The sequence below is a fragment of the Ischnura elegans genome, chromosome 9 (genome assembly GCF_921293095.1).
Source record: "Ischnura elegans chromosome 9, ioIscEleg1.1, whole genome shotgun sequence".
NCBI lineage: Eukaryota > Metazoa > Arthropoda > Insecta > Odonata > Coenagrionidae > Ischnura > Ischnura elegans.
In genome coordinates, this window is record NC_060254.1 from 78,967,538 (window position 1) to 78,990,155 (window position 22,618).

Consider the following 22,618-nt stretch of genomic DNA (forward strand, 5'->3'; position numbering starts at 1 on the left):
CTCCTTTCTCACATTTAATACGAATTCTAGGAATACACAGATACGGAATGCTTCGGATAAATGGGTCAGCCGCTCAATTAGGGCTTGGAACCCTGGTCCTGATGTTTCCATCTGCTGTGCTTGTCCACGACTTATCCTAATATCGAATTAATTCGCCTACGAGATTTATAAATCCATCTAAATTTATTTCATCGTATTCATTGAATGACCAATCTTAGACTCTTGGTTGAGGGAATGCCCTCAGTTTTACGTGTCCGCGTTATGTGGCTGGAGCGATGAAAAAAATACGCGACAGCCAATAGGATCTCTCTCGTTCCCCTCGGATCCCTACCCCCCTCCTTTCGATCGGTATTGCCCCGTGCCTGGTGCACAAGGCCCTCTCACGGCTGCATTCCACGAAAGCGGTTCCACGCGCAGGATTTTTATCGCCGCTTTCTCGACCTTCATCGCTACTTCTCCTTCTTTCACCACGGAATGATTTTTGCCCCGCTGATAAAATGAATGGTCTGAATCCTTGATCGTGTTCAGAGCGAAGTAGCCGCCTGGAATACTTTTCCTCGAATAGGTTTCGGAAAGCTAAAATAGGCCCCTGAATCCCATCCCCAAGTAAATGGGAAGAATGTTTATCAGCGTGTCTCTTCTTTTTATGGGAAACTGCTCCGCACGCGGGCGCTGGGGTTGAGCGTTATCAGAGGGATGGACAACTGGATAGTGGGCAATTTGGGAAGAAGGTCCTGTCTCCTACTTCTGTCTGCAAAAAATGGTATAAATTTATTAAGAGTAGGATCCTTAATTGATTCCATTTTTCTAAATTCAGAGTTGATCATAAATTCTTATCCGAACAAGCGATTTCGCACAATCGTTAAATTAATACTTTAATAATTAATACTTTATTGACTTTCAAATCTTAAATTGTTGGCCATAAGTTATAATTGAGAACATTTTTCGTCACAAAATATATTACACATATCATTATCCACATTAATATCATATGTCATTGTTAAATTGTTAGCAATAAGTTAAAATTGAGGAAATTTTTCGTCAAAAAATATATTACATATATCTTATCATATTAAAAGAAGAGGAAGAAGAAGGCTGGAGATAACAGATGCAGTGAGACTGAAAAGAAAGTACAAGGAAATTAAAGAGTAGTCCTTGGATAGAGTAAGGTAGAGACGACTTAGGTGTTTTGGACTTACCTATGAAAGGTAGAATACCATATGATGATGATGATCGTTATACACCAAATATTTCATTGCATAACCCCGAGAATGGATTTATCTATAGAACGTTCTTATATTAGTAAAATAACGTGAAGAATGCAAAATTATTCGGCTCAATAATGGAAGCGATAAACTTATGCCAATTTCAAATGGACTTTAAGGTTTCATTTATATATACGGAAGTCTGGTGCAACAAAAAAACAACATGAGAACAACGTAACTTCGAGTATATAAAATTAACTAAAGCAAATAATTGGATTGACAGCCTGTACTGGTGCGATTGAAAGGTTTAGTGAAAAAGAAATAGAAATTTGTAATGGGATTGAATCGAAATTACGTTTCTGTGACTTGAATTGGATTTATTTAACAAACCAGTGTCATGTGGGAATTATTTAATTTGGGATAAATCGCTGCACCTGGCAGTCTATTGTACTTACGATTTTGTACGATGATCATCTGCTATTTATCAGTTTTCCGCGGACTGCTCAAATCCCTATTTTTTTATTACGTCCTACTGTCTCGGCGAGCTAACGGTAACCTTAGATGGGCTAACAATATGTATAATATTCCCGTTATATAATTGAGTTATTACCAGCCACATCCAATTTCAATAACATTGCAATGCAACGTTTATATAGCGTATAAATACACGATGGATAGCTGTAGTGCGGCTGTTAATACTGCCTGGTACAGGATAGTTGGTAATTATAGTGGGAAAGTAGATAAACAACTTCAAAATACTCGGAAGGGATTCCACACCAAAAAACTACACCGAAGGATTTCTAAATAATTATTTCCAGGCTAACTAATTCCTCCTCGTATTCCTTCTCTATTAACACCCATTTTCAACGTTTACATTCTTATTGCTTGTTCTTATTCCAAAATGAAACACGGAAATCCCTTGCGCCAACATCTCCATTTCAGGTGGAATTTACAGTTGTCTTTAAGGTTCCTGGAATCCAAATCTTTCAAGGAATATGAGTATCAAGTCCCGCGGTAATAATATGTACGCCAGTTTTAGCCCTCGTATAAAAGGAGAACATGGCCCAAAGAAAAGAACGCGAGAATTTGTTTCTTTATAATAAGTTATTGCTGTGAAAACCTGGATCTTATGCTTTCTTTTAGAGATATTTTTATGGTATTATGGATGTGCTGAGAAATATCAAAATAATTTGATATTTTTACGCAAATTTTCCTCGAATTTGACAACCTCTTTTTGTCTTGCCTTCTTGTCATATTGTTAAAAAAATAACATCACTTAATTGAACTTGCTGTATACATTTAGTTGGGAACGTGTCTATTACCTTTGATTTTATGTCAAAAACTAGTGCTGGGACAGAATTTTCGCAATGGATAGGAATTATTAATTGTTTTTGATGGTTGATTAAATGAAAATAAAATCTTTGTTACGTTCCACAGATGTTGAATAGCGGCCTCTAGTTATTCAAAAAAGTCTTTATTGAGGACTTTTTCTTAGGGATTTGAATTTTCTAGAAACGAACGCAAATAATAAGATAGATTTCAGAGAAACGCGTAGGTTGGTTAGGCATTTTTCCGTTTCACCACATTCCTAATTCTTGAAACTGACTTATCTGCTTCTGTCAGTTAATTTTCCATGTTTATGAATCCTCGTTAGGGCTAAAAATCTCAGCGTTACATTAAAATTCTTTGTGTTGTGCTCGAAAGATATTTTGACAAAAATCTACTTTGTGTTCAAAATTGTGTTATCGCTTAATAAGAGGCTAATCCTATGATTTTATTTATCTCATTCTCAGTTTTATATATAATATGCAATTTTTATTTACATATTTAACCTCTGGTTATTAAGCAGTCATTATCGAGGACCTTATTTAAGGGCATTCAATTGTCTGAAATACGATCTCAAAAAGGGTAGTTTCCTTCATTAAAGAAAACGAAAGGCATTGATTGCGATTCGTTACCCACCATTAGTGTATTCGTAATATACAAATCATTTGGTTTTAGAAATAGCGGTTTAGACTAATGGTAATGGTCAACTTTTATCTTCATTTGAAATAGGCCAGATTGGCGCCCATGCGATGCCACTCCACGTGACGTCACATGGACCTAGTTTTTGCACGAGAGGATAGGAGTTTTACATCGTCTGAGATTACTATGCATGCATGAGGCACAGAGCTCAGGGAAATATCTCTTAATAATCACCTGTTAAAACTGGCTAAGGTCGGAAAGTTTTCTTCGTTTGATAAGGTATTAATAATCCTTATTTAAGCCAAGCGCTACCAGCTATCAGGGTACTCTGCTACCTGCTAGCAGCCTGCATCGTGTCAGCGCTCAAAGCCTCGCCCCAAGGTCACCGCTCAATGCGGCAGCGGGAACAAGACTGACGTCACACGGGCTTTTCCCATCATTCATACTTAGCCGTCGCGTTTTCGCGCTCTTGAAATTTTTCACTTTTCATTTAATCGCGAAAAATAGATATCGTAATTTAAAAATATAAAAGCGTGAAATGCGTACTCCAGGAGTAATAATCTTTCGATTTGGGCAATGAAAAAATAATGGAAAACCACCCTATTCTGTGATTATGTTTTTTTATGCCCCATCTAATATATTTTGCTATGTTTTTCTAACTTCCGCCCTCACTGTACGATATAGACACCCCTATACTAGCCTCCGTCATAAAATCACGCCGTCTCTTTGATGCGTCGCTCCTCAAGTTCAACCAATCACCTAAATGAGAGACAGGATGCCGTAAAGATAAAGATCCAGGAGGCTCCGGCGCACCGAGTTTTGATCTTCCACAACATAGATCAAAGCGTCGTTCGTAATAAAAAAAAGGAATTTAACGAGTCTTCGTAAGAGCCTACACTTTGAAAGAAGCATCGCCGGCGTAAACTTATCGAGATTACTGGTTCGTTTATCCTGTTTTATTTTCTCTCTCCCTCTCTTTTGGGCCTTATCAAAATAATGAAGGCGGAAAGTTGTAGAGGCGTTTTGTAATTTGAGAGCTTCCTTCGCAAAAGGTTTTCCGGAATTATAATAGCTCGTCTGCGTTTTGATCCAATATTTCGATCCTCATCGTATTTTTCTGTACTTTCTCAATAAAATATGGGTGTCTGCCCTTGAAAGTTTTATTTGATCACCATGAGAAGTCGTATGAATTTGAATGAGTACCGTTGAATCATACAATTTGCGTGTCCTTATTGTGGGCGAATTATGGAAAATCATCATCTTTTGTTCTAGTTTACGATCTCGCTCTGGTCTAATAACCACGCCTAAATATTGCTGTAAAGACTTCACAATGTTTGATAATTTACCGAATAGTTTGTAATAAATATTCCTAAGAGTAATTTTTTTTAAGCAAAAAATGACATCGGAATTGTTATATACGACACTGATGTAAACAAAGTTTTACTGAATTTGATTCGATCTTTTAAAATTTAAGAATTGGAATGTTCCCATTGTAACGAAACGTTTTATATGTATTTGATACTTACACGAGCTTACACCTATAAAATAAAACAACTTTTGTGAAAAACTCTCATCGCGTAGGATCTCATAGGATTTAATAGCGCATTAATTTATTATCGACAAATATGTCACTTTTATTGTTGTTAAACCAATGCAGTATTTGGTCAATACACTGAGGAAACTCTTTTCACTGCATTAGGACTGCCGTAAATAATCGAAATGATGAATCGGCCTTCGAAATGAAAGATATTTATGTCATTCTATCTTTCTCCGAAGCATATTATGCATTTTGTGAAACCAAGCAACAGTAGACAGAGATGAATAAATTTACATAAAAGGCTAGGTGCGGAGATCGTCTCAGGCATTATTTAATTAATTTATTCCATTTTCTTTGATGTAATGTGAAAATTTGTTCCCATTCATTTGCGCAATTCGTTTAGTTTGTGAGCAAGTGCGTTCTAAAGCAAGCAAGTTCAAAAGCATCAAAACCTGAGATGGAAAACCGCGTATAGAATGTCCTTGCCACCTCCTAAAAAGAAGACTGGTCTTTCCTCGCTTGAGAAACGAACAGGGAGGCTCAGCTGCTACGCACAACTTTGGTCCAACGCCATCGCTTTTACTCCCTTCTCGCAGTGCAACAAAGCTTCCTTACCCATTTCTCATTTCGGCGCACGAAAGGAAACAGTCACCTTTACTCTTTCCTCGAATTCGAATACGAATTCCACCTTCATTTCGGGTGCATGAGTCCGTAGGCAAACACCATGAGAAATATGTTTGCTTTTAATTCCTGTTTCACCTCTGAAGCGTCCTTTAAGAGAGCGGAAGGTGTAGAGAGAAAGAAAGCTGTGTTAATGATGTAATAAATGGAAAGCATGGTTACTTACAGACAGTGTTTTTAAATTAGGTATAGGAGAAATTGAAATGTATCGATATAACTTCATATTTATGTATCATCGTTGGTAATGTTACGAACAAACAAGAATTTTATTTTGCTAATGTACCAGTGAAACATTTTGGGCAAATATTGACGCTTAGTGGAATTTATAATTCTCAATATTTCATTTGTATTACTTATGCGATCCTTCACTTTTTATTTCGTATTCCAATGAGCCTTGTAAATCTATGTAGATACCCGATGAAAATTCTCAAGAGCGCCCTGACCCACTTCATTTTAAAATGAAGTGGATTAAGTTTGTAAATGGGTAAATACTGTTAGTGCGTGAGCTTGGATGTGGATAAGATACTGGTGCTTGGTAAAAAAAACGAGTCTTTTTTATAATTAAGGCTAGGAATAGAAACTTACACCGATGATTTTTTTCTCCGTTCATCATTACGTAGAGATCTACAAAACTTAGACTTAATCCGTCTAAAAATTACGACTCTCCTTTTTGGAGTACCGATTATATTATTCTTTTATGGAGTTCTTGAGAAAAGTATCGTATCTTGGGATTAAACGCATGAGGGTCTTAAACTGGTGAATGTATCGTCATTTCATGGGGCATTAAGGTAAAATATAGTTGCAACGTTGCCATAAATCAACGAGCGCTTAAAGTCTTCGCTGTAAATTCCTCCTCCTCCTCCCTTTCGTTATTTATTTTTTCAAAGGCTTCCTCGACTTAATTCGTGATAAATTAATGAGGAGAATTTTTTGCTGCGGTTCAGAATTGGGAATTATTTTTTATAACTCCTCGGAAAAGAACGAAAAACGAGTCTTGAATGAAAAATGAATATTTCGTGGAACAAGTGAGTTCAAGCGTTCATTTGTATTAGTGTTTGCTATTTTTTTTTACTTCTCATAAAAATATCAGTTTAAGTAAGCTTCTGCTAAATGTGCATGCAACATGATAAATATTAATGGAGAGTATCTTAAGTAATGTTAATGAGTTATTACAGTTATTACAATTATGACGATGGCTGATCATCTATTTCCTTCGAGCCTAATTTAAAAAATAACATCATCATGAAATCACTCAATGGGCCAAAATCTGTCAAAGTCTGCATGAAAATGATCTCCATGATAAAAACCTTGGCTTTCCTTGGTTCGATTTCCGCTCCAGAGGAATTTTTTCTCGGGGCAATTCATGTAAATTGAATAGTCGTTCACGCGGCAGGATTGAAATATTGCACATCAGTTCAAGTATTTAATATTTTTTCTAGCATTCCTATCAGATGATATATAATACTCTACACTTTTTATAATGCTCTTACGGTTTGAAGAAATTAATTTAGTTGTAGAAAATGTTCGTTTTAACTCAGAAGACGCGATGGTTGATGTCCAATATTAATGATTTGTTGATAATATTAGATTTCCTCCGGTTGTTCTACACGTTCAGGAACAGAAGCTTTAATTGGGAGAAATAATCGCTTACAAGGGGGTAAACAACAAGTAATCGCGTGAAACCTTAGAGCGGTAAGCAGAGCGGGTGAAGTCGCTACTTTAGTCCCAACATACCTCAAGCGTCTCAATAGTAACGCATTGTGGGATACTTTGTGACGTGACGCGTGCGTTTAGCAAATGGGTGCATTATTGCTGAGCATTTGGGTGCCATGGAAAAGCATTTAATAGAAATTAAGCGACCTTTCATAGGTGAAAGAGGTTAAAATATTTTTATGCATTGTATTTCATTACGATATGTGACTTATTATTCCTTCCGGGCTCGTTGATGTTTGAATTTTCCAAGTCACGTGATCTATATGATTGATACTCTTGTTTACTGAAGAGAGTGCTAGTAGCTACCCGCCCTCTACTAATTCTTACTCCTAGCGCGAACCCCGTATACAAACCCGTGGAGTCGCTAAGAAGAGATTCCCCTTCTCGGAGTGAATGCGTGACGTCATCAACATAGCTACGAAAGTTTTTAGGCCGTCGATGTTTCGTCGCGAATAGCTCAAGAAGTTGGCGGCTCTCTGTTATTTGGGTCCTTTTGTTTTTAATCTCTATCATTCACAATCAATTATAAAATAGTTTGCAAACGAGACTGTTGATCCGTATCTGTAACGCCAACGGAAGTCATGATGTCGGTGATGTATGTCATACAGTACTCTTTAAACTTCATTCAAATCAAGTATTCACCTCCAGAGCAACGTCAATTTAACTCAATTGTAACAAGTTACCATGGGGTCCTGAATAATCCAAATGTCTCAAGAAGCTTTTGACAATGTAAGCCGCTGAGAGAAAACTTTTAAAAAATTCAAGAATTTTACTTTCCGTATTGCTTTACAAGTACCTCATATCTGCCTCATAAACTCTCTGTCTATACTTCTTATGTTTCCCTAATAAAATAATCGGGTAATAATTAAATTTGGAGAAATCATTATTTGGTGGAATCTCGCTTCCTGCATATCCTGGAAAGCATGCAATCTGTTGACCGAATTGTTGTGAGCTTTATCTACGTTTGAGGATACCAGTTTTTAAAAAATCCTGTGTCAATTGCATTGAAGCTCTATCGTTTTAGGGTGGAGTTGGAAATAATTTCCCCATCTAATACGACGAGAAACGGAGGGGAGGCACAATGCGTTGAAGCATACTTGTAGTATCATCAAAATGCTCACCTTTTTGCTTTCTCTTGGGCTAAATGCTTACCACTCAACATCTCAAGGGAGCAATCAGAGAAGCGGGGAGAATGACAATTGACTCGCTCAATAAATGAGTGAATATATTTTCATTGAAAGTTTCAACTTAATATGGAGGAGAGGTTTAGGAAAAATACATTGGTTGTCGACGATGGGGGTTGAGGTACACGACGTGCACGTAAATTGTTTCTCGCACGGCTGGTGTCCTATCATTCCCCGCATATTAAGGTGACTTTACATCTACATCTACATAATACCCCACAAGCCGCCTGAAAGGCGTGTGGCAGGGGGTGTTAGGACACCAGCCGTTTACAGATAAAGAAAGGAGGTGCTCTAACGAAGTTGGGACTAGCGTTTATTGAAGTCCTTCATGGTTTGGGGGAAAAACGAATTCCTATATCTATCCGTTCGGCAAACATCTCTCTTAATTTATCACTTCTATCGGACCTGGAAATATATAGTGGCTCTAATATTTTATTCTCTGTGTCGCTCCCAAAGATATCCATTCTCAATTGTTCAAGCAATCTAAGCCTAGCGCGTAGCCTCCGAGTCTCCAGCAGCTCCCAGCCTAATTCGCTTAGCATCTGGGAAACGCTATATGTACGCCTGTAGAAATTTTTAACGAAACGCGCAGCGTTCCTTTGTATTTTATTCAGTTCGCGGATTAAGTCTTTCTGCACCGGATCCCATACGCTCGCTGCATATTCAAGGTGCGGTCGGACGAGTGCGAAACAGCACCTTTCTTTTACTTTCTCATCCAAAAATCTTCCCACAATACGCTTAGCGAATCCTAATTTCCTCAGGGCTATGCCGCAAATATTCCTCATATGTGTTCCCCACGTGATGTTCGAGGTTATTGTAACTCCCAGGTACTTTACTTCTTCTGTTGCCTTTATATTAATACCATCCACTGCATAAATATGGTTATATAAATATGGTTGGACGAATTCCGCAAGAAATGTACTGTCATGCATTTGCTCAGAGCCCCCCTTGGCTCCACAAGTGAACGTTGTTTAAGTCCGATGATGCAATTTCATAGTGATCACTAATTTCGCGATAGATGACAGCGTCGTCAGCATATAAACGTATTTTACTGCTAATGCAGGAGCAGAGATCATTAATGTATATAATGAACAACAGGGGGGCGATTACGCTTCCTTGTGGAACACCTGATGTAACTTTTACAACATCAGAGCTAGTTCCGACAAGAACTACTCTTTGTTTACGATCACTGAGAAAGTCGCGTATCCAGTTTACAACTGTTTCGTTTAATCCGGCGTGCAGCGTGTACATATGTAATTAGGAGTGTTTAAGGAGTGTCATTTTTTCTTCCTTTGCAGAGGTAGACCCGAATTTGGCGACGCCGCCCCCGCTCCACACGTCTATGACGGGGGGCGGGGGGCAGGGGGTGGTGGTGTACGGAGAGCGGCCCCCAGACCAGGTGACCCTGGAGGACCTGTGCCCACCCCCGCCGCCCTGCAACAACAACTGCACCGCCCCCAAGGAGGTCAAGTGTCGCGAAGGCGGCATCTCACTCTTCGACCTCCTAGGACGCATGGAAATCCGGCCCTTCGGCAACGAGACCTACCCCGGACTGCCCAACCGCACCCTCAGTGAGTCTTTGATTTGTTAGTTAGGGAATCGGTATGACGTATAAGTACACGTCCCGATGGTCCTTCGTGGCGAATGGCAACAAGAAAGACGTTGATCATTACCTCGGATACTGATTGTAGGTCTTGAATAATTTAAATGCAAATTTTTGAGGAAATTTCGGTATGCTTACACTTATGTGGATTTTTCATGTAATTTAGTACTTAACCATCATTGTTGACAACCATTTTTTCGGTGATTCCTTTCGTTCCAGGACTATTGTTACTTACATTATCCCTTTTCGTGAAATCCTTGAGCTTTCAGAAATTTCCACGTACACTTTTGAGTGATTCTTTACTTGCCATAGGACGAAATTCGGCCTTGAAACACGATTGATCTAGGCTAGAACCCGAGCCAACCACTTCCAATCATCGGTATAGTAAGATACCAGTACAATTTGTTTTTAGTGCACAGTGTGTGACTGCAAAGCTCGGTCCGATCCTACTCCAGAAGAATAATTACTTCATGGTGTATCGCATATAAAATCGTATTTCTTTGGTTTAAGTCACTTTGATTGTGCAATTTTATTTTAATTTCACCCCTCTCGTCCTATCCGGCGTCCAAACTTAATCTTTGACACAACCCTCCCCTTCGAGCTAAAGTTCTCGCGCGGAAACTTCACACTTGGCCGCTGACTCCACTTTGATTTGCATCTTGGGGTCTCGCCGCCCCAATTTCAACCCTTCTTCACTCACCCTTTGGCTCAAGGGCCCGAGTGGAGAGACGGGTGCCGACCCTGACCTCAAAAGACTGAAGATGTCCCTCGTGGAATTTTGGAAATCGTATTCGAGCGCGACCCTAAATTCAGTGATCCCTGGGAAAGATTTTGGGTCGTGTAAGTGGATCAATTGATTTTTTTACTCTCTGCATATTTGGCTTCAATACATGCGACGAGGAAATTCAGCCCGCCTCATTAAACCTTTTTTTCATTAAAAGGAATTATCAGTTCTGTTTCATCCTAGTTTTTCATCCATTTCCTGGTACCAGTGAAATAAAGGAACAGTGTTTTTCAACGAGTTGATTGATTATCCTTAATATGCGCACTTCATTTTATTGGGAAAAATATTTGCCATACATTGATCTTGTAATTCGTTAAGGTTTTGTTTCATCCTTCCTTCAAGCTTTCTGAGACTTTATTCAAGGCTTATCGTTATCTTTAGGCCTGCAGTATAGGAGAGATTGAAAAACCACCTATGACAACAAAAAATAATTTTAAATGCTTTACAGGAACATATATGTATCGGCAAAATTTAGCCCGTCTTCACTAATTTGTATTGGCCTCAATCTCACTGTTTCTCTTTTCAGACTGTGTTCTATATGCGGTTGGAAAACCTGTGTACCTGCGATATACTGAGGCATCTTATGGTGGATGGATGAAGGACCCTGTGGCAAAGGGTGACGCAGATGCGGACAAGTTTTGGGTGACTAAAGAAGGGGACAATCATCGCCTTTACGAATACGCCAACAAAACCATGTTCCGCCGGGATATACCCACAAAGTTCTATACGCTGCAGCCGGGGTTCAAGGTATGTCCCTTCTACATATCCAGTAAAACCTCTATGAAGTGAACCTCTTTACATCATAAACATCCATACTTCATAACACCCCTACGGTCCCATTGGATTTACATGTAAATTTATAGGCAAACCTCTTTGTAGTGAACCTCTTTATCTCATAAAACCTCCACTTATCATACCAAGGAGACACCCCCGAGACAGCCTATCTACCTCCACAAATCGTACCGAGACAATTAGGGACCATTAATGCAGCTGTTATTATGTACATGGAATGACATTTTCAGCGATAAATGTTTCACCTTAATTTTTTTTCTTCTACACCTTCAATATGCTGTAATTTTCATGTTAATCATTAGTTGTGGCCATTTCGTTCCATATGAGAGCATACCTCACAGTAAATAAAAAAAAAGGTATCCAACTATCCTAATCATTTTAAGTGACCTTTGAATTAAGAGAGATCACATCATTTTCTCTCGAATCATGGTAAAAATCATGCGATAGCACTCGTTTTCTGTAATTATTAAATAATAAATACATGTTCACTAATGCATGCATGTTTGTTTAAACACATAAATATAATGGTTTAAAAGACAGCAGTGCCTTTCATTTCCAAAGGATATGAAAAAATGGTGCCTATCAATGAAAACTCTCTAAAGTGAACCTCCATACATCAAATTGCCCAAATTTTGGTCCCCTCCATTACGATGTGTGAGAGGTTTTCCTGTATAATCATTTTTACAATCTAATTAGCATTAATTATGTTAATTGAAAAAATGTATACACCTGAGAGCTTGTTTGTGCATATTTCATCATTAAGAGTAGAGTTTTCTGGCACTGATGACACCATAAAGTATAATTTCATTCGATGAATTATCTGAATTTTGGTTCAGCAGTCAGTAGAGAGTCTGAGATTATGAATGCTCTTGAGAACTCTGGTAGAACAAACGAATGACCGGTGATGCCTTATTTGTTGGCGCTGAAGCTCAATGCTGATTTATGCCCGCTCATGGTAGAATCAAGTGAACTAAAATTACTCTTGAACTATATTGTATGGCGTACCTGAGTGTATAAGAGGAATCTTGTGACTTTCATATAGTATTTCATGCCAGAGTGCTCAAACAAGTCCTTTCAACCTACAAAAAAGAATTGATCTCTTCTTTCAAATGGCGAGAAAAGAAGGAAACTCTGGTTTTGATTTGTATTCCAAGATTTTTTCCTGAGAAAAACAAAATTTAAAAGCTAGAAAGATCATGCCAATGTTTGTACATCTCATTACTGAGTCCCAAATAGGTTGGGTGAGGAAGGTATAGCTTGCTTTGGCTGAGCAAAGAATAACCCACGATTCTAAAATCACTCGATTTACCTCCAATGAAAAAGGATCACCAAAAATTCTTTGAAGGCCATGAGGGTTAAAACAAAATAGTGGAGAAGCAGGTGGGTAAGGGCAGGGCCGCTTCATCAACTAGGCACAGTGGGCACTGTGCCTAGCGCCTACGGACTTTTCAAGGGCCTACGAAAGCCAGAACATAAAGTGAAAACAAGTTCAGAATGCCAGTAAAATTTAATGTTTGTATCAAAGTAACTACAGTGGAACTTGGTTACAACGGCATCGGCTGTAACGTCAACTCGGGTTTAACGTCACATTTTATACAGACCAGCCAAAATTGAACATTTTATGTTGTACGAAAACCGGTTTATATTTTCAACAAATATTGCAACGCTCGGGTATAGCGTCAAATATTTTGCAATTCTTAGCTTGCAAAAGTGGTAGTGTGATTGTATTATGTCCCAAAGTTCATAGAAACCATGTGTAGAAACATCAAAAGCAAAAACAGGTCACAAGCTGGACGTTGAGCTGGTGGCGGGATGCAAGATTTTTTCGACAGTTAAGTAAGATTTTTATTAGGCTATAAAATATATCATTGTGAATATCATTTTTTATTGATGTTTCTTTATTGTACATATTCCAATGTACGGTAGATTTCAATAAACAGTGTTGTATATAGCAGAACATTTGCGTTTTTACTTTGTCCTTTCACTCAGATTTAAGGCTGCTTTTTTATAACGTCACTCGGATATAACGTTAAAATCTTCTGGTCCCTTTAATGACGTTATAACCAAGCTCCACTGTATACATAACCATGTGATATGAACACCTGAGCAAGTCAAGCTGCAGTGCTGTAGATCTGTAAATTACAGTATGTTAATTTTCCGGCTCTTTGTCTTAGCAAAGTCACATATGACGTCTTCAAATGTCATTTCCCTCATCAAATCCTTTTCAATTGAAAGTAATGCCAGGAAGGATAGTCGTGCTTGTCCCATTGTTGACCGAAGATACATTTTTATCAAATTGAGTTTAGAAAAGGAAACTTACTTTGAAACTTTTTTTAAAAATTTTAAGAACAAAGAAGCACACGATTAACAATAAACAATGAATGCGAAGTGCATGATTTAACACCGGAATTACTACATCATCACTGCATAGAGTCTCCATAGAATAATTAACAATGCAGAAAGTTCATTTAGATTTCAAACCGCAAAGAAGTGTGGGTGCATTTTTTTTTAATATTAAAAATGAAGTCTGGGAGGGCCTACGACTTTGAAAGTGCCTAGGGCCTATGATGACCTTAAAACGGCCGTGGGTAAGGAAACTTCAAGTTAGTGAAATTTAGTTCAAGAAATAAGTGGTATAAAAACTTACCTTTCATGCATATGTATTTATTTTCCAGATAAATATTTTATGTCAATCCTAGAAGAAAACTTGCAAAAAGTTACATGGTGCGTTTCTTCTTAAAAATTGTCTTCTCGCCTGTGACTCTGAAAATGTATTCCTTTTATGTAAATTGACGATTAATTGACAATCTCATGCTGCATAAATAATTCACCTGTAGGCACATATTTTCATCAAATTCTAAAATACTAAACAAAGGGCTACTGATGATAGCATGTAATAATTTTGTTCTACGTGGATGACAACTTATTTTGCTGTTGTATCAACACCATTTTCAAGTGCATCATGTGCAGCCAAATTCTTTGCTAGATATGTCCCACAGTTGAAGGAGAGAGGGTAAGAGAAAGAATGGGGTTTGCGTGTCAGGAAGTGGGGATATTGAAGGACCCAGGGGCGCAGCTAGGAATTAAAGCTGGGGGGGTTTCAGGTGCAACTAATACTGGGGTGCTTGGGGTATTGCATACCCATCAGGGTAAGCGGGAGGTGTGGAGGCCTTCCGCCAGAAAAAAATTAAGATAAATGGTTCAAAATGGTAATTTTTAGGGCCTTCTGAGGGATATTTTATTAATCCTCACACTATTCTATCAGCAATATTAATCCAATTAAGTAAAATAGATTTAACTTAAAAATTTCTGTGAGCTCTGGGGGGGTTTTATCCCCCAATAACTCCCTCCGTTCCCCCACTGGAAGGACCTACATCTCACTACCACTACTATAGCAGTTAGATATACTATTTGTGGAAGAAATGCCAGCACATGATACACTTGAAAATTTTGTTGTAACAACAACTCATACTGAGCAAGCATAAATTCAGTGGAAATATTGTAATGCTTTAATTAACTAATATTGATAACTTCCACCATATCATGCCACATATCATACAAAGTACTAGTTTTTACTGTTTGTCCAGTTTCTCTGATGCAGGTAATCTCTCTGGTACTTCTTACCTGTGAGGCTGTATACTCAATCCATCTCCATTTTTTACTTGTCTCACAGATTTCTCAAATCTATATCTTTCAAGCTTTGACAACCTGACAATAAATTGGCCTAGTTCGTGAACCTATCTTTATATGCTTCTGTGAGACCCAAATGCAAATGTTCATGTATTTAAATTGTTAATTTTTCTGCCACAGGGAAACTCTCATGTGGTTTACAATGGATCATTCTACTACAACCAATTGAACCAGTCAAAAGTCATCCGATTTGACCTGACCACGGAATCCTATGCTGGTGTCGAAGCACCAGGAGCACCTCATTCTGGTGGTGGAGCAAACTACCTCTACACAACGGACTATAATTACCTTGACTTCTCGACAGATGAGAATGGCCTTTGGGTGATCTATGGTCTTCCGCCACCTTTGAATAATACCGTGGTCATGAAGCTAAATGCTGTGACTCTCAAGCCGGAATACATATGGAACATCAGCATAGACCATCACAAAGTTGGAGAAATGTTTGTGGTCTGTGGTGTCCTGTATGCAGTGGATAGTGTCACTGAAACCAACACAAAAATAAGGTAATTGGGGTTTAAATTATAAGTACCCAGATAGTACAAAGTAAGAGATTTAACTGTTTCTTATGGTTTTCTTACGGAAAAAATTGATAAGCAGCTTATCGTAAGCTAAGGAGCTTATATAAGGCAAGGGTAAGATTTTAGGGAAGAATAGGTAAGGAATGCCGTTAAATATACTCAGACAACACAAGTCCCTTCGAGTCAAATATCCTCAGGCAAGGTAAATTGCTTCTGTTGGATCACCAAAGGCAGCTGAACAGCGTACTACACATGCTACGTGGCTCATGCTACATGCTATGCTAGCTGGGGTATGTTCTGTTCATAATAAGATGACTTTTTAATCTTCAATGGCTAGATTAACAGCCTTTGTTGATATCCCAGCAAGCACAATATACATCATTTAGATAATGTGAAAGGAAGAAATAAGGAAGGCGCTTATCAAGTAAGCTTGTTATGGGTTTCTTACGGCCAGGCCGACAAACATCCAGAGTATTGACAAAATGAATGCCAAACTTTCAGCACTTCCATAGATGTTGTTTTTATTCCATCATTTTAGAGTATTCACAAAGGGATTAATGTATAAGAATAATTATTTCATTCTTGGCATTTCTATAATATGAATAGAAATAACATCATACAGCCATATTTTGAAAATCATTCACATTAATGAACTGAGGGCGAAACGACGGTAATTAGAAAAACACACAATTTCACAAGAATAGCAGCGTAGAATAATATAAAAATGCTGGAAGGAATTTCTAATTGTATTCATCTGGTTATCAGACCATAAATTAAAATTCATAAATTTTACATTGTGTGGACTTTGAATAGTTTCAGTTTTTTATGCACCTAACAGCCAAATTTCTCAGCATAATTGGATTTTAAACTGGTAACTACGCCTCTCACACTCATCAGCTGCCGTGGTATAATATAAAAGTTAGCTGCCGATTCGTAGGTCATACATTTGGTTATCCCTGGTGTTATTTTTTTTCTTTCCGCCACAAGGATAAGTACTTGTATTATACTTTGTACCTTCACCAGTCGGTCGCTTGCAATTGTTAATTTTTTTCTATTTACGGGAAAATCTGTTATCAGTTGTTAAGCTCTTATAAAGACTCGCTGAATCTCACCAGTAGGCTTTAAATTCATGTTAGGATGAGCAGCGTAGCATGTGTAGTACGCTGTTCAGCCCCCTTTGGCGCTCCAACAGAAGGGACTTGTGTTGCCTGAGTATATTTAACGGCATTCCTTACATATTCTTCCCTAAAATCTTACCCTTGCCTTATATAAGCCCCGTAGCTTACGATAAGCTGCTTATCAATTTTTTCCGTAAGAAAAACATAAGAAACCGATAACTCTCTTCAATTATGCTATCTAGGATGTTAATTAGAATCTTTTAACCTTACTTTTTGTTGATTATTATCACCCATCTGATTGGTTAATTAAACAATTTATGTTCTAAAAGTAACAAATAAGGTAAAAGTAAAGGCAATTGGGTTTAGCAAATTTTAAATTAAATATAATTTTAAAAATTAAAGAAACAAAAAAAACGATTTTTCTCATTAAATTTGAGAAAAATCATTTTTAAACACAAATCATCATCATTTCATGTAGTACTCAGATTCAAAATAAACTATCAGTCATAAATGAATGTTGCCTAACTCTGATAAAAAATACAAAAATGCCACTTTTTCATGGATAGATGCTATGAAACTGGAATATGAAACCTTAAGTGTTGTACATATACTATCATTAACAGTACCTATCCAAATATGTACTGATCCATTTCCCACTTGTTTTTTTGGGGATGCCCTTTTGCACTATTTCTATTGTCCCTAATACCGTGAAGATTTGTTTGTAAATTTTTGGTCTGCTCCATTGTTTTCTCATGAAATTTTGGAGAATTATTTTGCATTAATTAAATACATTTTGTTTAGTGGCAGTTACCTATTGAAATGTGTGTCATCAAATTTTCTTATTCCAGATTTGCCCTTGACCTGTATAAAAACATGTTGCTGGATGTAAATCTGCCTTTCACGAATCCTTTCAGGAAGACAACAATGATTGGTTACAATGCCAAAAATAAGGTACTGTGAAATTTAAATAATCTAGCATTAGGTTATGATTTTTGTACAATCAGTTACCATTCAGAGTCAATGGTTTGAACAAACACTTTAGTTTAGTATTAATATACTACATACAGTAAAACTTTGATTTTACGCAGTTGGAGGGACCGAAATATGGGCACTGTGTAAAATCAAAGTGTGTAAAATCAAGAGTTGGTATTGAGGAGAAGTATAGTTTTCAGGATAACACTTGCTCATTATTTTTAGAACGCTTAGTCATACACTTGTATAGTTCTGATTTGAACCAGAACCGGATCCAGAAAAAGTCTCATATGTGTGCCTTTACGGTAAAAGAGCATGAAATCCTTTTCAGTCGTATCAGATATATGTTTCCTGGATTCAATTACTCATTTGGGGGCAAGAAAATGAAGCCTAATAATCTTATTTACTCACAAGCAACACCACAGATGACGTGTTACCTTGAGAAAAACAACGTTGCATTCCTGAACAATGTTTCCCATGGTTGAATAACATGGTAGAATTGCTAGCATTTCTGGTGCTAAGATTACTTCTGTTACCCAGGAGAAATGTTGCAATGGTGATACTAAATGCTCGCAGAGAAGCTAATTTTCGAAAATATTCTCATTAAAAGCAGTTTTCAGGAAATCCGTTTAACCACCTGCAGACAAACAAAGATTGGAGATTGAAGAAATGAGATATCTGAGGATAGTCATCCAAATTAACCCCATTAACAGGAAGCAAAATTTTGCTAATACATCACAAAGGCTTTACACCCTGTGGGCCTAGGTTCAAGTCCTGGCAGTAGCAGAAACTTATCAGAGATGGCATCTTCATCTTCGACCTGAAGACGCTGGCAGCAGTGCCAGCGAAACTGTTGTCATCACCAACAAACCTACGCGGTTGCACCGGAAACATGGAGAAATTGTTATCAGAGATGGCCCTATCCCTACTTGAGAGTAATGTGGAGGACACTTCCAGTGCACCACTCTGTCCAGCAGATGGGACGTTAAGCCCTTTAAGGCCTATCATTACAACCTGGCTAATGCCAATATAGGGTCCCTATCCCCCCAGCCCTTACTTCATGGCACTAATGACCCCAGGTATCAGTATCCTCCTTCCAAATAGCATACCAAGAATAATACGGAGCACATAGGACCCGGGATATTCGGAAAAACAGATTTTTCCGGTGTTTAGATCACTTTTTTAAAGTGAGCTATTTAAATAACCGCGCAACTACCGTCAAAAATTATTAATAGTCCGGAACAATCTTCCTTCTTTATAATTTTTACGTATTAGAAAACCATTTTCCCATGAAAATTTAGCAGAAGTAGATAGAATCTACCGGGTATAGCTTCTCTCTCGGCATTCTTCCGCGAATTCAGCGCCGGGACCTTCGGCTCACAAGCCGTGTGACTCATCTTAACGTAATATTTTGCTTCCCCTTGTCTGATAACGACACCGGACACTTTTTGTATTTCGATTTAATGGTACTAAGCCATTCCTGAGTTTAAAGGGACTTCCTTATCACTCACGTCTTCATTTGACTTCAATGATTGCATGACGATTGACGACGCGAGTTATTCCCCGAGGGCATTAACTTTCCCGTTCCCGTTCCCCATTAACATTCCCGTTCCGTTAAAAATAAACGCTTGCCACCTAGCGGAGTTAAGCTAATAGCTATTGAAGTTCCAACCATGTTTCATTTAAACCCACTGAAAATGAGGTACAAGTTGAATCAGCTCTAATAAGCGCGCCGCGCAATCAACTTTCCCTCGCCTCCATTCATCCCGCAGATGTGGGGTTAGCCCGCGGAATGAGACAACATATGCTTTTACCATCGTGTTGAATCACCATCGACTTACGTCCATACTAGAAGTACGACTATCTTTTTTGGATCACCTTGAAAGCCAAAATGTTGGCACGGGAGGATTTTTAACGGCTAATTTCGCTGGGGCGAAGGAAAATATAGCGTTCGCAAAATTCTAGAAAACCTTCCGTTAGGGATAGATATTCCGTAGTTCATAATTCCGGATTAACGACCATCTACTGTAATTACATTATATATGTTATAAAAAGCGTCGATCAATAAGTCGAATAATAAACGAAAGGTGATAATGTTAATATCTCCGGCGATCATTTGTCTTAATCACGCATACACGGCGATTGCCGTATATTTTAGGTTTCGATATCCTTCTACGGCAAATTTTAACTAAGAGCGATATTCGCGTTCGTAAAGGAGCCTGAAATATTACTGAGAGGTCGTAGGGGGAAGCAATAATTAGATTCGCGATGTTTTTAGTTTCACGATCAACAGCGCGACGTCATTTCAACCGTTCTTGTATTCATTTTTGTAACTCATTTAGACGAATAAATAACCTAACTTCATATTGCTCCAGTCGGGATTTTCAAAACGTGTCGAAAGACAACTGCGTAAAATCAAGATTAGCGGCCTCTTTGGGGCTGGGGTTATGCTGCGCAAAATCGAAAAAACTGCGTAAAATCAAGAAAAGATGTAAAATCGAAGTTTCACCATTGGAATTCCCTATGCTTGCCGGCCGGACTTGAGTGTCGCTGCGTAAAAACGAGACTTGATGTAAAATCAAAGTGCGTAAAATCGAAGTTTTACTGTATATGTATATCTATAACATATTTAACAATATATATCCTGATCCCATTCTTCAGTGAATATTGTATGTATCCATGTAAAAAAATTATTTTCTATCCTGCATTCTACGTACTATGTACATTTTCAACAGGGACTATCGATGTGGGAGACGTAGTTTTGTACACCACATATTGTGAAATGCATTAGCACACCTATTCTAGAAATTTATTTCCTTTACACACTAAAGGGATAAAAAATGATAGAAATTCTTTTGCCAAGTTGCCTTGGATAAGCAATTCTTTCTCCAATGGTTTAATTAATAGTTTTGGTACCATTTGACATTGAATCTCTAAAAAAATAATTGTTTGCATAATAGGGGGAATGGAACACCCCCACTTATATTGGTGTAACCCCTATGTGTTCCAGGAAAATTTGTTTATTTAAGCCTCTGAAAGCCCAAGCAGAGGATGATATCCATCAAATATCTAAATAAGTTTGAGATATCCAAAATACGCTGCTATTTCATGATGATTTTTTTGAAAATGTTACATAGATATCCTATTTGTAACATCCATGACATGTTGTAGATAGATATCACAGTTGTAATGGATATTGCATGGATGTCATGTGTCAATGCTGATAATGTTGTTTGGATGTTGTTGGGATATTCATTCCTGCTTGGGAGCATTTTAAGTACTATCTTAGACTATTATTTATTTAAACTTTTGATGTTTTGTTTTCGTTGTCCTTGAATACACAGGTTTCTAACTTTTTTTGTACAAATAACCATTTATGAGTTCAGGGGGCCAGGCTACCCCTGCCCCCCTCAAAACTCCACCCATGCAGCCAGGGATGCTATCAGTGTATGCATTGGATTACTACTAAGCCAAATTTAGAGATTTCACTGCATTAACTTATATCCTTCCCATCCCCTCAACAATTTTTCAGGAACTCTACACCTGGGATAAGGGAAACCAGTTGACATATCCAGTGCGATACAATGAAATTGGCTACAATTCAACGAAAGAAGAGAAGGGTGAGCCAGAAGCAAATGCGCAAGTGACTGGTTTTGATGTGTATTCATAGGTTCGAAGAGGGCGTTGAGAAACAGCGCCATAGACAACTTTTGTGTCGGTGCAACTGTTGTCACAAATATATTTTAGAAATTGGATCATATGCGAGTGACTGACTCTGTGGACCAATGCTTTTTTTGCCAATAAGGAGGCTATTTTAAGCTTTCCCATGTGTTTTCAGAGGAAATAAGTGAGTTGTTAACTACTGTGTACAACATTGCTGGTGATGAATAATTAATGAAATGAAAGTGATCGGGTAGCTGAGTGGAAAATTGTCTGATCTTCATTAATGTTGCTGTTGATATCTGGTGGGTTTAATTGATGACATTGGTTCAGTGAGGAGTGTACGATGTAAAATTGGTAATTTCAATAATGTGAATCAAGACCTTCAAAAGAAACGAAGAAACAATCAAGTCTTTAGTCATAAAAGTTTGAAGCTGATCGTCTCTGGATCAACTGTAAAAAATAAACTACCTTTGTCGATGTTAACCTATGCACAATGTTAGTGGCTGCTTGAAGGAAATGTCAGAATATTGAGGGAAACAGCTCGAATGGGCAGGTGACAGGACCATTATTGAAATGGGATACTAATTTACGTGAATTTTCAATAATTCACTAGTCGTGAGGATGTGTTTAAAAACACATAAGTGCCTGCATGTCCTAAACTTTTCCCTATGTAAATGACTAAAAAATGTTCTAGGGTTCAAATTTTTGCCATTTGTTTATTTTCAATGAAATAATTTTCAATCAATTCTTGACAACATTGTGCGAACACACAGAATTGTGATTGCATCATGAAGTTAAAAATTTTGAAGGCATGGTAGCTTTTTTATTAGTAGGGTTTATCTTTCTAAAATTAAAAGAAAACGTTTAAATATTTTTACAAGAAACTAGATTGCTATGCAATGCATCATCTGAGCATTTGCCAAAGTATTTATTAAAATAGTTTTGATCATCTGCCATGTTATTTAGTTTGAGTGAAGTGTAATGAGCATTTCCTGGAAATGCATGTAATAGTTTTTGTAAGCTGGCATATAAAATTATATTGAAAAATTTTGTTGTTGTTCTCTTTCCTTTTCTGAAAACATTATTTTGGACCATTCATGTGCTTGCTGGTACAAACCTTTTCAATGTTCTGATAAGGTTGATGCCCTTCATTGGACCTTGGACTTCTTTATGGTAAAAATGAGATTATACAT

General features: G+C 37.7%; 1 protein-coding gene across 1 annotated transcript in view; it reads left to right on the forward strand.

The window, feature by feature from the left end:
• The window catches only part of LOC124164884, an 889,966-nt gene extending 867,494 nt beyond the window's left edge, over nt 1-22,472 (forward strand). The window contains exons 10-14 of the mRNA XM_046542109.1: nt 9,584-9,856; nt 11,199-11,419; nt 15,275-15,657; nt 17,639-17,741; nt 21,295-22,472. Coding sequence (XP_046398065.1) covers nt 9,584-9,856; nt 11,199-11,419; nt 15,275-15,657; nt 17,639-17,741; nt 21,295-21,432 — 1,118 coding nt within the window. The 3' untranslated portion in view covers nt 21,433-22,472. The remainder of the gene's footprint in view (nt 1-9,583; nt 9,857-11,198; nt 11,420-15,274; nt 15,658-17,638; nt 17,742-21,294) is intronic.
• The last annotated feature ends 146 nt before the right edge of the window (nt 22,473-22,618 follow it).